This window comes from Jaculus jaculus, chromosome 8 (assembly GCF_020740685.1).
Source record: "Jaculus jaculus isolate mJacJac1 chromosome 8, mJacJac1.mat.Y.cur, whole genome shotgun sequence".
NCBI classification, from domain to species: domain Eukaryota; kingdom Metazoa; phylum Chordata; class Mammalia; order Rodentia; family Dipodidae; genus Jaculus; species Jaculus jaculus.
The window spans coordinates 15,529,859-15,543,823 of record NC_059109.1 but is presented as its reverse complement, the minus strand read 5'-3'; the positions used below and the strand labels follow the sequence as shown (position 1 = coordinate 15,543,823).

The 13,965-nt window shown below is 42.8% G+C and overlaps 1 protein-coding gene across 6 annotated transcripts in view; it reads left to right on the top strand.

Moving 5' to 3' along the window:
- Pkhd1 (PKHD1 ciliary IPT domain containing fibrocystin/polyductin) overlaps positions 1–13,965 on the top strand; it is a 507,380-nt gene that overhangs the window by 214,894 nt on the left and 278,521 nt on the right. For all 6 annotated transcript variants that reach the window (XM_045156516.1, XM_045156514.1, XM_045156512.1 and 3 more), the window contains 6 exons: positions 1,340–1,550; positions 2,253–2,410; positions 5,297–5,488; positions 11,493–11,618; positions 13,193–13,249; positions 13,755–13,885. In XM_045156516.1, the coding sequence (XP_045012451.1) occupies positions 1,340–1,550; positions 2,253–2,410; positions 5,297–5,488; positions 11,493–11,618; positions 13,193–13,249; positions 13,755–13,885 (875 nt within the window). The remainder of the gene's footprint in view (positions 1–1,339; positions 1,551–2,252; positions 2,411–5,296; positions 5,489–11,492; positions 11,619–13,192; positions 13,250–13,754; positions 13,886–13,965) is intronic.

Here is a 13,965-nt window from a genome sequence, read left to right as displayed (position 1 = left end):
GCTTCAGACACATGTATAACCTTATGCATCTGGCTTACATGGGCCCTGGGGAATAGGACTTGAGTCCTTTGGCTTTGCAGGCAAGCACCTTAACCACTAAGCAATTCTTCCAGCCCATAATATCCATTCTTTTTAAAGTTTTTTAAAATTATTTATTTATTTATTTGACAGCAACAGACACAGAGAGAAAGACAGATAAAGGGAGAGAGAGAGAGAATGGGCGCGCCAGGGCTTCCAGCCTCTGCAAACGAACTCCAGATGCGTGAGCCCCGTTGTGCCTCTGGCTAACGTGGGACCTGGGGAACCGAGCCTCGAACTGGGGTCCTTAGGCTTCACAGGCAAGCGCTTAACTGCTAAGCCATCTCTCCAGCCCTTAATGTCCATTCTTACTTGGAATACGAGATAAGCAGAAAAAGCTCACACCCAAGACATAATGTAATGCCAGGAAGGAAAAGCAAATACCTGATGTGTGCCAGTCACTGTCGGTAATGAGGCACTTTCTGAGGTAGTTGTTGCATAGATGGTATCTCATTTCGTCCTCCTGGAACTCTTTTTTTTTTTTTTTAAATTTTTATTTATTTATTTGAGAGCGACAGACACAGAGAGAAAGACAGATAGAGGGAGAGAGAGAGAATGGGCGCGTCAGGGCTTCCAGCCTCTGCAAACGAACTCCAGACGCGTGCGCCCCCTTGTGCATCTGGCTAACGTGGGACCTGGGGAACCGAGCCTCGAACCGGGGTCCTTAGGCTTCACTGGCAAGTGCTTAACCGCTAAGCCATCTCTCCAGCCCGTCCTGGAACTCTTGATGGAAGCCCACGTCCCTGCGTGTAAGTAATGAAACTAAAGCTCGTGTATGTTTCCCAAAGGAGCCTGTTAGATGATGGCAAGAGTAGCTCACATTTCTGCTTGAGCCCATGATAATTCTTGGTTTGTACATCTTCTCTGTCCTATGTTGTTCTATTTATTTTAATAGTACCTTTCATAGATGAGAAAAAACAACCTTAAAAACATGTGCTTAGAGCCGGGTGTGGTGGCGCACGCCTTGGATCCCAGTACTTGGGAAGCAGATGTAGGAGGATCACCATGAGTTCAAGGCCACCCTGGGACTACAGAGTGAATTCCAGGTCAGGCCTGCATTAGAGTGAGACCCTACCTCAAAAAAAAAAAAAAATTAACAAAAACAAAACATGTTCTGAAAAAAAAAACACAAAATGAATGTTAAAATCTGGTGCTTGCTAACCCAGGGTTTCGGTTTTTCTCTCATAAACTTTGTCTGAATAGTTTCACATTCTCATTAGCTATTAAAGTACCTATGCACATTTCCTCTGGGATGCTTTAGGTTCAACACCTGAAGTAATCGTCACCCATCTTCGAGCAGCTGCTCGTGCCAGAGACATGGTGTTGGCTCTGGAAGATGCTGTGGACTGGCATCCTGGAGACGAGGTTGTGATCATCAGTGGAACAGGTGCCCAAGATGCCAAACCAGCAGAAGAGATTGTCACCGTGGAAAGTGTGTATGGCTCAGACCTCCGCCTCAGGTCCCCACTGAGGTACCTATTAATTTGGCTGGGTTGACATGGAGGAAGATGAAGCTTCACGTGGGCTGGGCTTAGGACATTTGTCTCCCAATGAGCTGTTTAAACATTAAATAATTACAAATACCTTAACAAAAAAAAATTACAAAGCATGAAACATTGAGAAGATTCAGGCTTCTTAACCAAATTTCTCTTGTAAGAGTCTAGTACTTTTGCCTTATAGCAAGTGGTCAGTGTAATAATTGGTGTAGTCCCTCATTCTGTTCACATGTTTTACTTACTATTGCACAAAGTTCAGTCTTTGTATTTAAGTTTCTAACAAAACAGACTTCAGGCTGGAGAGATGGCTTAGCAGTTAAGGCGCTTGCCTGCGAAGCCCAAGGACCCATGTTCCACTCTCCAGATCCCATGTAAGCTAGAAGCACAAAGGTGAGGCAAGTGCAAGGTCGCACAGGTACGCTAGGTAGAAGCGTCCGGAGTTCGATTGCAAAGGCTGAGGCCTGGGGGCATCACTTCTCCCTTTCTCTTTTTGTCTCTCTCAAAAATAAGAAACTAAAAATAAAAAAAAAAAAATACATTGCCTGAAGCTCCTGAAGGAAGACTAAAAAAAAATAGGCCTCCAAAAAGAATCAGCACAATCTAATAGCTTACTGTGCCTAATAATATTTGGAGGGATGTTCTTTGGTGCATCTTCATCTTTTTCTTTATTTTTTCCAGATATTCGTATAATTTTACTGAGAGTGTACTAGGAGGAAAGCGCCATGTGTTCAGGGCCACCGTGGCTTTGCTCAGCAGGAGTATAACCATAGGAGGAAACCTCACAATGGAGAGGATGCAGCGTCTCACTTCATGCCTGGAGGTCAGAGCTTCAGAAGGTAGGAAAGTATTTCAATGGGCACTCTAATGGCTGAAAAGAATATTCCCACCAGCAAGTGACATGTGGCAATTCTCTACTTGGTCTCTTATCAAAAATAATAAGCTCTTCATCTTCCCTGATCCATAATATTCTGCAAGTTTCAAAATGCTCTTGATAACTTATCTTTTAATCTCGTGCCCCACCTCGCAAGAATGCTGGGAAAGAGATAAGCAAATGGAAAAGGGGAATATAATTTGACTATTTTTCTAGGAAAAAAAGAAATCATTTAAGGAATGATGGTTGGAGAGTGGGAATATTATAATAACATATATAATTCCAGGCTTCTTGTATGATTCTAATAAAAGCCATAATGTCACAATAATAGGCTTGGGAAACTTATTGTGTCTTATTGATTATACCTGTGTCTCCCTCGCTCTCGGAGGTTGTTTGCTGAGTAAACTACCACACACTATAGGTAGGTGGTGGGAGAAGCCAATTCATCTTCTCGTAGAATAGCAGGCCCTGAATCGCACTGATGTGCCTATTAAACATCTATTTCAGGGATGGGTAGTTTAGTAGGTTATGTTTGGGTTTCCCAGGCTGTAGATTATGAGGTTTTCACATACTGTGAAGACATCATTTGTCAATGTTGGTCCACGATGGTGTGAGTGTCAAGGATGACTCCCAGGCATGAGCTCTGGATGGATGGTTGAGGCCCTTTCACTGCGATAGGAAGAGGAGAACGCTTTGGGATGGGCGGGGGGGGGGGGGTGGTCATGGCTTTAATTTTATACACTGGAACTGAAATGGTAGGCCAGTGACCGAGTAGAGATGTATGGCAATTTCTGGAACCCAGCAGAAATGTCCAGGCTAGACTTAATGATTTGAGAGATATGTGCATAGAGATGTAGGTAGCTACAGTGTTGTGAAGTGGGGATTGTTAATCATTGAGAGGGATCCTGATTCACCCTTTTCCAGTCAAAGTCATCTACTGACAAATGTGTAATTTGATTGAAAAATGTATGGGTAAAAGTGAGGTAGAGTGAGTTGGCAGATGACTTTGCAATTCTTTCAAATTGGCGTCTAAATTCCACTTAAACTCTTCCCATAGTCCTCATTCAGGGCTTCCCAGATCACATTTTGCATAAGACTGCATTGATCATGCTGTGAATAAGAGCACACTTCTAGGTTTGATCTATTATAAATCTGTTAGCTCCTGTGAAAAAACATTTCCAATTTTATCAAAAATCTTAAATGTAACTACAATATTTTCAGACCAAGTCACTTAGCTTTCTTTTCATTTAATTTATTTATAAGAGAGAGAGAGAGAGAGAGAGATTGAGAGAGAGAGAGAGAGAGAGAGAGAGAGAATGAGCAAGCCAGGGTCTCTAGTCACTGCAAGTGAACTCCTGACACATGTGCCACTATGTGCATATGGCTTATGGGGGTTCTGGGGAATCGAACCTGGGTCCTTGGGCTTCATAGGCAAACACTTTAACCATTAAGTCATCTCTCCAGCCCAAAGTCACTCAGCTTTCTTGAGGGCCTGATATGTGTGAAGAAGCTAGCTAAACCCAAAATATAAGGTTTGGCCATCTGAAAATATTGTGAATCACTTTCACTAAAAATGATGATAAAGCTCACAAACACAGGGGCTAGGGAGAGGGCTCAGTGCAGAAACCATTTGCTGCACAAGCTGCATACCTGAGTTAGGATCCCTGGATCTCATATGAAAGCCAAAAGCTGTGATAGGCTTCTGTTATCTCAGTGCTCTGATGGCATATGGGAGGCAGAGACAGGAAGGTTTCCTGGAAGCACACAGGCTGCCAAGTGGAGAACTGAACAGTGAGCAACAATGAACGAGAAAGGAAGAGCCTTTCTCCAGTGAGATGGAAGGTGGGGACTGCTCCTTAAAGTTATCCTCTGCCTCTACATGTGCACCATGGCATGCCTGTGTCTGCTGTGCGTCTGAGCATGTATATATACTGTACACACACACACACACACACACACACACACACACACACATATACACACACCCACATATACATACATACACACACTGCCAAAAGCATGCCAATATAGACCATCTCTGTACTCACTTCTAATTCTCCAAGTGTTAGTAAAGGACTAGATTCTGAACCTAACCAGAGAAGGGCACACTGCTTTGTATGCCTGCTTCTTTTTTGGTTCATTAACAGGAGAAACAATGAGCCAACTCAGAACATGGCTTCTCCACCTGAGGTTAGTTCACACCACCAGATGCCACATGCCAACAGAGAACATTCTGGATGCTGTGGTCTCCACGCTATAGCAATAATAGTTCTGGGTTAGATTCGGGTTCATTTCTATCATTGAAAGTGGCATAGCTGGGGAAAGAGGTGGGCAGGGAAAGGTCAGTTACTTCGCTGGAGCCCTTTGCCAGTTCAGTAGTGGTATTACTGCTAAGCCCCTCAGCCCTAAAACATGGAGTAAAGGGGAAACCCCAGTGGACAGTTCCAGACTAAAAGATGCAATGACAGCATTTAGCACTAACCACTCTCCCCTATAGTTATCAGCCAAATGTCATGTTACTGTGACTTTTTTCAGAGAATCTTTTGGTTTTAAATGGACATAAACAATTTGGTTGGGTTGGGGTTGTAATCTTCCATTTTGGGGCAACAGTTAAGGTGACTGAGTGATTTCTGGAAGTAGGATAGTTTAAGTGCAATGTTGTGTCCTGGTTATCAGATCTTTTGGATCATAATCCACAGAGAAGATTCAAAGTAAAAGTGAAGTAAGATTACTGTATGAAATAAACAACATCGGTTTGCCTTTTGTACCGATGGTGCCTGCAAATAGGGAGTGAGGATTTATCTAGAAGCATATACTCAAGGTCACCTAGACTTCCTTTTATATGTTTCAGGTGATCTGCAGCACTGTTTGTATTCCAAGAGCGAGAAGACACTGGGATCCAGGGATCTTGGGGCCAGAGTCATCATTCAGTCCTTCCTGGAGGAGCCCAGTCTGGTCCAGCTAAAGGGGGTGCAGTTCCGAGACATGGGGCAGGCCTTCCGTAAGCACGTGAGCTCGCTCACGCTGGTGGGAGCTCTGCAAGGTAAGGGGTGCTATGACTTCTCACTTTGTCCTTGTGTTTAAGGGACTACATGGTAGGTGGTATGTGACTTAGAAACATGGAGATAGATAAGTGCACTTTTTGGATGAGTGCTCTTCAAACTTAAGCATTCCTAAACAAATGACGCATGGAGTAACTTTGAGAATCATCAGTATGAGCAGTACACACATAGAGTGAACCATTCACTAGCTTTGTGACTAAAAGCAAATAAAATCTAATCACGTAATAATCGTCACTGTGAGAGTCTAGACACAAAAGGACGTGAAGGTGTCCTCGGAGGAATCTTCAGCCTAGAGATATGGGAGCATAGGCCAACCCAGGTGCCTGTCACAGAAACTTGAGTAGGTAAGCACAAAGGTCATGTCCAGAGCTAAAGGTATAGGAAAGGAACAAGGATCACTACGTCCAAGTGAGAATTACCAAATTGAAAAAAATCAAGGGCTGAGGAGATGGCTTAGTGGTTAAGGCGTTTGCCTGTAAAGCCAAAGGACCCAGGTTTGGTTCCCCAGCACCCACGTAAGGCAGATGCACAAGGTGACACATGCTTCTGGAGTTTGTTTGTAGTGGCTGAAGGCCCTGGCACATCAATTCTCTCTCTCTCTCTCTCTCCTTTCTCTCTTTCTCTCCCTCTCAAATAAATAAAATAAAAGGTTAAGAAATAATCAAGATCGGAAGTATAACAAAATACGTCCACATGTTGTAATTACCTTCTCATTGCTGGGGCAAAACACAAAACCAAAAGTATCTGGTTGGAGGAAAGAGTTTATTTTGCTCTTACAACATGGAGGAGAAGCTGCTCTCAGCAGGAAAAGATGACACACACTGAGGCTGGCCGTCGCCTCTCACCACGACAGCTGACAGAAAGCAGCAAGAGGAAGTTGAGCTGTTACTGGCAAGGGAGACTGGGCTCTGACCCAATTATATATTGGCCAAAAGCCTGCCCCAAGCAATGCACCTTCTCCAGGAAGGCTTCCCATCCCCAAACTGCCTCTCGTTGGAGACCAAGTATTCAAAAATCGTGAGGCAATGGAAGACGTTTCACATTCAAACCTCCACACATGTACCAGCAAAAGTTCTGAAAACCGGGGTAAGGGTCTTGGAGGAGCCTGTACGTTGAGAGTCCGTGACAAAGCTACACGCAGGGTGGGGGTGGGGGTTCAGGGGAATAGGCGCTCAGTGAGGACGGAAGCTGCTTCTTCTCTTTGTGGCCCTTGCACCCCTCCGCCCCTCCAACGCCTACACGTACTAACACTGCCTTGGCTTAAAGGTGGTGCTCAGAGGGTTCAGAAGGCCATTCTCGATGCCAGGGTTTCAGTGGGCCATCCTTGAGTCATTAAGGGCAGCAGTCCTTCCTGACCAACTGCGGTAATTTTCTTCACTTCAAAACATGTGCACGTCAAGGGTGGCTGCCCTGATTTTTCACATATTTATTTCAGATTATTTATTTCTTTGCTGTGGCCATTTGGGATGATGGCTTTTAGGATGAGCCCTTCTGCGGTACAATGGTTCAGTTAAAGCCTTTGTGCCTTTCACCTTTTTTTTTTTTTTTTAAAAAAAAGTTACTTTCTGCTTATAATACTGTAGAGTGTTTGATATGGGAGCCATCTCTAGTAAAAGATAGGAGAATAGTTAGGGATGACATACCAATTGGATGTACTGAAAAACCTCCCTTTCTCAAATTCACTTAATTTACCTTGTTTCACCTCTGCTACAGGATGGATGCACTTGAACCTATTGTTATATATTAGATTAGATTTGAAAACATGGGTTTAGTGCTTAAAAATAAAAGTTTGAGCCAGGCTTAGCTGCACATGCCTTTCATCCCAGCACTTGGGAGGCAAAAGTAAGAGGATCACCATGAATTTGAGGGCACCCTGACACTACATAGTGAATTCCAAGTCAGCCTGGGCAAGAGTGAGACCCTACCTGGATAAAATAATAACCGTTAAAAAAAAAAAAAGAAAACCACTGGAGCAAGATATTATATAAATGTACATATCATAATAAGTAAGTAATAAAATGCAAGACTACCAAGATTCCCCTGAACATGAACAGTACCATTCCAAGACTGGGATCCTGGACTGAATAAAAAAAAGAGAAAGCCTACCGGATACTGGTATACCTCCCTCTCTGCTTCTGCACCGCGGAGCAATGCAACCGGCTGCCTTATACTCCTTCTGCAACGCGTTCCCAGTCATGATGGGCTGTGCCTTAAAAATGCAAGCCAAAATAAACCCTTCCTGCCCTAAGTTGTTCTTGACAGGTATTTTGTTGCAGTGACAAGAAAGGTAAGTAATATACACATTAACTCAGAGATTAGAGACTTCTGGCATGTTCCCTAAAGCATCTTTTATTATTTTGTGCCCTTAAAGGCATTCATGCCCTCTGTGGCTATTGTGCCCAGAGGCATTAGAGTTAGGCCACATTGGAGTCTTTTCATTGGACTTTAAATATTTCATTTTTATTTACTTGACAGAGAAAGAAGGAGAGAGAGAGAGAGAGAGAGAGAGAGAGAGAAAGAGAGAGATAGATATTATGGGCACAGCAGGGCCTCTGGCCATTGTAAACAAACATCAGACACACATGCCCCCTTGTGCATGTGGCTAACGTGGGTCCTGGGGAACTGAATCTGGGTCCTTTGGCTTTGTAGGCAAATGCCTTAACTGCTAAGCCATCCCTCTGGTCCTTCATGGTACATTATTACTATTATTATTATTATTATTATTATTATTTTGATTTTTCGCGGTAGGGTCTCACTCTAGCTCAGCCTGGAATTCACTGTGTAGTCTCAGGGTGGCCTCGAACTCATGGCAATCCTCCTACCTCTGCCTCCTGAGTGCTGGGATTAAAGGCATGTGCCACTACACCTAGCTTTCATTGTACGTTGAAAAGTACTAATCCCTGAACTCCACACACAGGAGCTGTTTAAACACATAGTATGTACTATTTGCTCAGGGGTGCAGCCCATCTGATGGGGGTGATAATTATAGTGGGTAGTTAAAGTGAGACCAAACTTACAGCAGGCACCTTTTTGAAAGAAGTATTATGGATGGGTTAATTTATTGGGGTTCTTTATTCTTATTAGAAATAAGTTTTCATTTTGATTTATAATCAACTAAATGAAAGCTTTGTGTAAAATCATAATTTATAATATTGTCAAACAATCAAGTATTTACAGTGTAGATATTAACATCATGCCTCTCAAGAGCCTCTGCTTGATCCCCAGCACCCTCCAAAAGATACTGAATATGTGTCTGCTGACATATTTAACTTTTACTGCAGCACAGTGAAGTGACATACCTTTACCTTGATGCAGATTTGCTCCATTACTTTTAATTTCAAAATTAGGAACACATGTAAGAAAGATTCCTTCGTTCCTTCGTTCCTTCCTTCCTTCCTTCCTTCCTTCCTTCCTCCCTTCCTTCCTTCCTTCCTTCCTTCTTTCCTTCCTTCTTTCTTCCTTCCAACCGTTAGGAAGATAGTTTTGAAGTATCTATTTTCCAAAATCAGATGTCAATATTTAGACCCAGTTAACAGTATATTAACATTTAAAAGGTCTAAAGGAAGATAAATAGAATGTAGGGCACAGAGATATTTATTTATTTTGGCACCATCTAAACAAAACCCAGCAGTACTTTTTGGTCATGGTGACAAAATACCTGGTAGAAGAGAGGAGCAACTTGAGAGGAGATGATGTGGGAGCGAGTGGGAATGACTCATGGGCAGGAGAGAAAGCACCTGGGGCAGCTCTGCGTTGACAGGACTCTTGACATCATGACAGGCAGGGCACACGGAGGATAGGGAAGCAGAATAGGGTTATAACCCTCAAAAGCTGTCCCCCAGCGACCTACCTCAACTGGCCAAGAGCTACAGCCTTTCAAAAGGGTGCCACCAGCTGGGAATTAGGTATTTCAACACATAATCCGGTGAGGGCCATTTCAGACTTAGACCAAAGCCGTGTCAGTACACCATTTTCTCATTGTGAGAGTACTATTGAGTGTATTTATGAGGCGGGTCAATCATGCTGCCTGGTTTCTTATTTCCGCCCTTACTCCTTCCCTACATCCGCCATCACTTCCTCCTTTCCTACTTTGTTTTTTGAAGGCAAGGTGTACCATGTTAATGAGGCTGTCCTGAAACTCACTGTTATACTGCTATACACGGTCCTCTGGCCTCTGGCTCCCAAATGCTAAAATTACAAGTCTGTGCTATTGCACCAGGCTGGAGCATGGCTTTTTTTGTGCACTGAAGGGAAGCAAAAATTGCGCTGGAGAGATGGCTTAAGCCATTAAGGTACTTGCCAGCAAAACGTAAGGATCCAGGCATGATTCTTCAGTATGCAAGTAAACCAGATGCACGAGGTGGCTTATGCATCTGGACTTCACTTGCAGTGGCTAGAGGCCTCGGCATGCTCATTCTCTCTCTCTTAGATAAATAAATAAATAAATAAAATATTTTCAAAAAGCAAAGTAAAACTGAAATGTAAGAGGCTGCTGCTGGTTTAGCCCAGCATGGCTACATGAAACATGTATGTGTTATCCTTTTATATGACAGTGTAGTAGGTTCCTTCACAGCAGCACCACAGCGAACATGAATGTTGTGTTGGGTTTCGGTGTTATGATGTCTACCACATCACCAGGTGACAAAACCTTTTCAACTTCATTATAATTTCACAGGGCCATCTTCACATATGTAGTTCACCACTGGCAAAAAAGGAATGTTATCTGAGGTGTATAACTGTAGTTAATAGTAAACATTTATTCTTTGACTGACCTGGATGATGTAACATTATTTGGGGGGGAGGGTGATAGATATGGAGACCAGATATTGAGTCAGAGTAATTATTTCCCCAAATATCAGTTGTTTTTACTAAAATCGGAACAACTTACCATTTAGCTTTATAAACCTGGTCTTTTGGTGAACTTTTGGCTTTACCACCAATTTGGAATAGGGATACCACGCTGTCTCAGGCTGAGAATGTCATTGCCTATTACCAACATTATTTATAGCACAAGAAATGATGACCATATCTCCTTATGCAGCATACAATTTTCTTTCTATCTTTTTTTTTTTTTTTTTTGGTTTTTCAAGGTAGGGTCTCACTCTGGTCCAGGCTGACCTGGAATTCACTCTGTAGTCTCAGGGTGGCCTCGAACTCAAAGTGATCCTCTTACCCCTGCCTCCTGAGTGCTGGGATTAAAGGCGTGCACCACCACGCCCAACTGCAGCATACAATTTTCATTCAAAGACCAGCATTAATCCCTTGGCAGTAATCTCTGACGTGGTTTACCTCTTGTTTATCATGTTACAACAAGGCCTAGTGGCCAGAAAGAAAGCTTTCATTTTTTTTGTGATTTATTCACTTGCACACATGCACACATGCCAGGCTTTCTCACTGATGCCAACACCTGCGAGATACTTGCACTTCATGTTTTGCATCTGGATTTACGGGGGTGCTGAGGAACTGAAACAGGCCAGCAGGCTTTGAAAGCAAGGGCTATTTACTGTTGAGCCATCTCCTTAGCACCAGGCAGAAATATTTTTGTTTTGTTTTGTTTTGGTTTTTCGAGATAGGGTCTCACTCTAGCCCAGGCTGACCTGGAATTCACTATGGAGTCTCGGGCTGGCCTTGAACTCATGGCAATCCTCTTACCTCTGCCTCCCGAGTGCTGGGATTAAAGGCGTGCGCCACCTGATAGTCAAGTGGTGTTTGTGGTTTGACCATACTTTCACTTCATCAGATTTTCTCAGATGATGTTTCCAGCACTTTATCCTTGGACCTTAACCAACTTACCATTAAGAACCATTAACACAAGTTGCCAAGTCACTTAACTTGATCACTTTTTTTTCCCCCAAACTCCTGTGGTTCATTATTGTATGGGAAGCTGCTTCACAGTCAAGAAGACACAGCCTGCTAGGAAATGGCCAGTGGACTCTGAAGAGACCTTGAGCTGCAGGTATAACTGTCCCCTTATGTCCACCTCAGGTTCTTACATCCAAGGCTGTACAGTGTGGGGCTCCTTCAGCAGAGGCCTCAGCATGTTCAGGACCTGGGGCCTGAGGGTGGACAGTAACGTGTTCTACAAGATATTAGGCCATGCGCTGCTGGTTGGTAAGTAAATGTGTTTGGTTAATGTCTGTATTTCTTTTAAGTATTTTATTTATTTATTTGAGAGAGAGAGAGAAACAGGGAGTCAGGCAGAGAGAATGGGCATACCAGGGCCTCTAGCTATTATAGATGAACTCCAGATGCATGTATCACCTTGCCCATCTGGCTTATGTGGGTTCTAGTGAATTGAACCTGGCTCCTTATGCTTTGCAGACGAGTGCTTAACTGCCAAGCCATCTCTCTGGCCAGGATATCTTTTTGTTAGTTTTTCATAAAAGAATTCTCCGCCCCGCCCTCAATCCGAACTGTCAAATTTCAAATTTATATAATCTTTGGCCAGAGCTAAAATTCACAATTTAAATTTAGTCATCTCTGATTGGCATACTAAATTTTATCAATAGTCCTGAACATTTTCACCATACTTCTAAGTCACATATATTTGTTCCTTCTAGCATCTCACAGGGGGCTAAACTTGACGAAGCTCACTCTGTAGGCTTGGGGGGAGATATGATTCGGTGGTTAAAGTTATGGCTTGCAAAGTTTTTCAGCATGAGTTGGAATCCACAGTACCCACATAAAACCAGATTAAAAAAACAAAAACAAAAACAACAAAAAAACCCAGCAGCACAAGTATCTGGCGTTTGTTGGCAACAGTGAGAAAGTAGCCTGCACATCCTAAGTGTTTGCAGAAGCAAGCAGCCCTGGGATGCTCTGCCCCTCTCCTTGCAAAAATATTTTTAAAAATATTGTTTTACCATCAGATTCCAAAAAAATAGTGTTTTGCAAACTCAAGCCCATGCAATACCATGGGGAACTGAGATATATAAAGTCCTTGCAACTGAGGGGGTCTTATAGGGGCTGAATCCTGTTGTCCCTTGAGTGACTAAAACCTCCTGTACCTTGTAGTCAGGACATGCTCTGCTCTTGTACTCCATTCTCATTGAGTATGGGGGTCATTGATGCTGTTCAGCCTTTCCCTACCAGATATTTCAGTTCTTACAGGGTAAAAAATCCAATTTGAGCATCTAAGCATGAAGTTGGGTCTGACATAGGTTGTATGGAATTTCATAGTGAAGGCATTCAGACTCCTCCCAAGAATTAAAATAGAAGATCCGTGACTCTGAACTTTATATTTAAAGTGAACTGCTATATTTAAAGTGAACTGGACACTCTAGAGTGAAAAAGTCCATATTACCTATATAATTTTGCATGCTTCATAGATAAAAATAAAAGAAGTAACAAACACCCAAAGAAGAAATCATATTATCATATTGTATTTTCCCTTGTTTTCCTGAGTGGCATCAAATCTGTGCAGGTGATATTTTTTATATTTATTTTAATTAATTTATTTGACAGAGAGAGAGAGAGAGAGAGAGAGAGAGAGAGATAGGGAAAGGGAGGGCCCTATGGGGCCTCCAGCTACTGCAAACAAACTCTGGATGTATGTGCCTCCTTGTGCATCTGGATAATGTGGGTCCTGGGGAATAGAACCTGGGTCCTTTGACTTTGCAGGCAAATGCCTAAACCGCTAAGCCATCCCTCCAGCCCTGCCTTGTTGTTGTTGTTGTTGTTCGCAGGGACACATATGGAGGGAAGTTATACCTCTTGGAAGACTGTTGCTGGAAGAGAAACTGGTAAACTGATTTTAAATCTTTAATAGTGCACCCACCATTTTCACAGATTTTATATGCAGACCTGATGGCACCATGTTGGTTATCTTTTTTTTTTTAAATTGATTAATTTATTTATTTGAGAGTGACAGACACAGAGAGAAAGTCAGATAGAGGGAGAAAGAGGGAATGGGCGCGCCAGGGCTTCCAGCCTCTGCAAACGAACTCCAGATGCGTGCGCCCCCTTGTGCATCTGGCTAACGTGGGACTTGGGGAACCGAGCCTCGAACCAGGGTCCTTAGGCTTCACAGGCAAGCGCTTAACCGCTAAGCCATCTCTCCAGCCCATGTTGGTTATCTTAAACTCATTGAGCATACTAAATGTTCTCTAGAGCTACACACACATGAATATGAGAACACATATTCCATGAATTATAATGTGTGTTTGTAGAGTTAAGATACTGACATGAAAATGTTAATTTTAATTACTAATCCCCTGGGTTTGATTTATTTATTTATTTTTAATTTAGACTGGTCAGAACAGGGAAATATAATAAGAAACAATGTGATCATCAGTGTCTCTGGGGCTGAGGGACTCTCCAATGTGGAAATGTTGGCACCATCTGGCATCTATGTACGTAGTCCCACCAATGTGATAGAGGTAAGAGCTTGTAAAACGCCTTCCCAAAGCTCACAGGGACAGCATCAGATATATTGTTTGAACTGTTCGCTTGATGCACA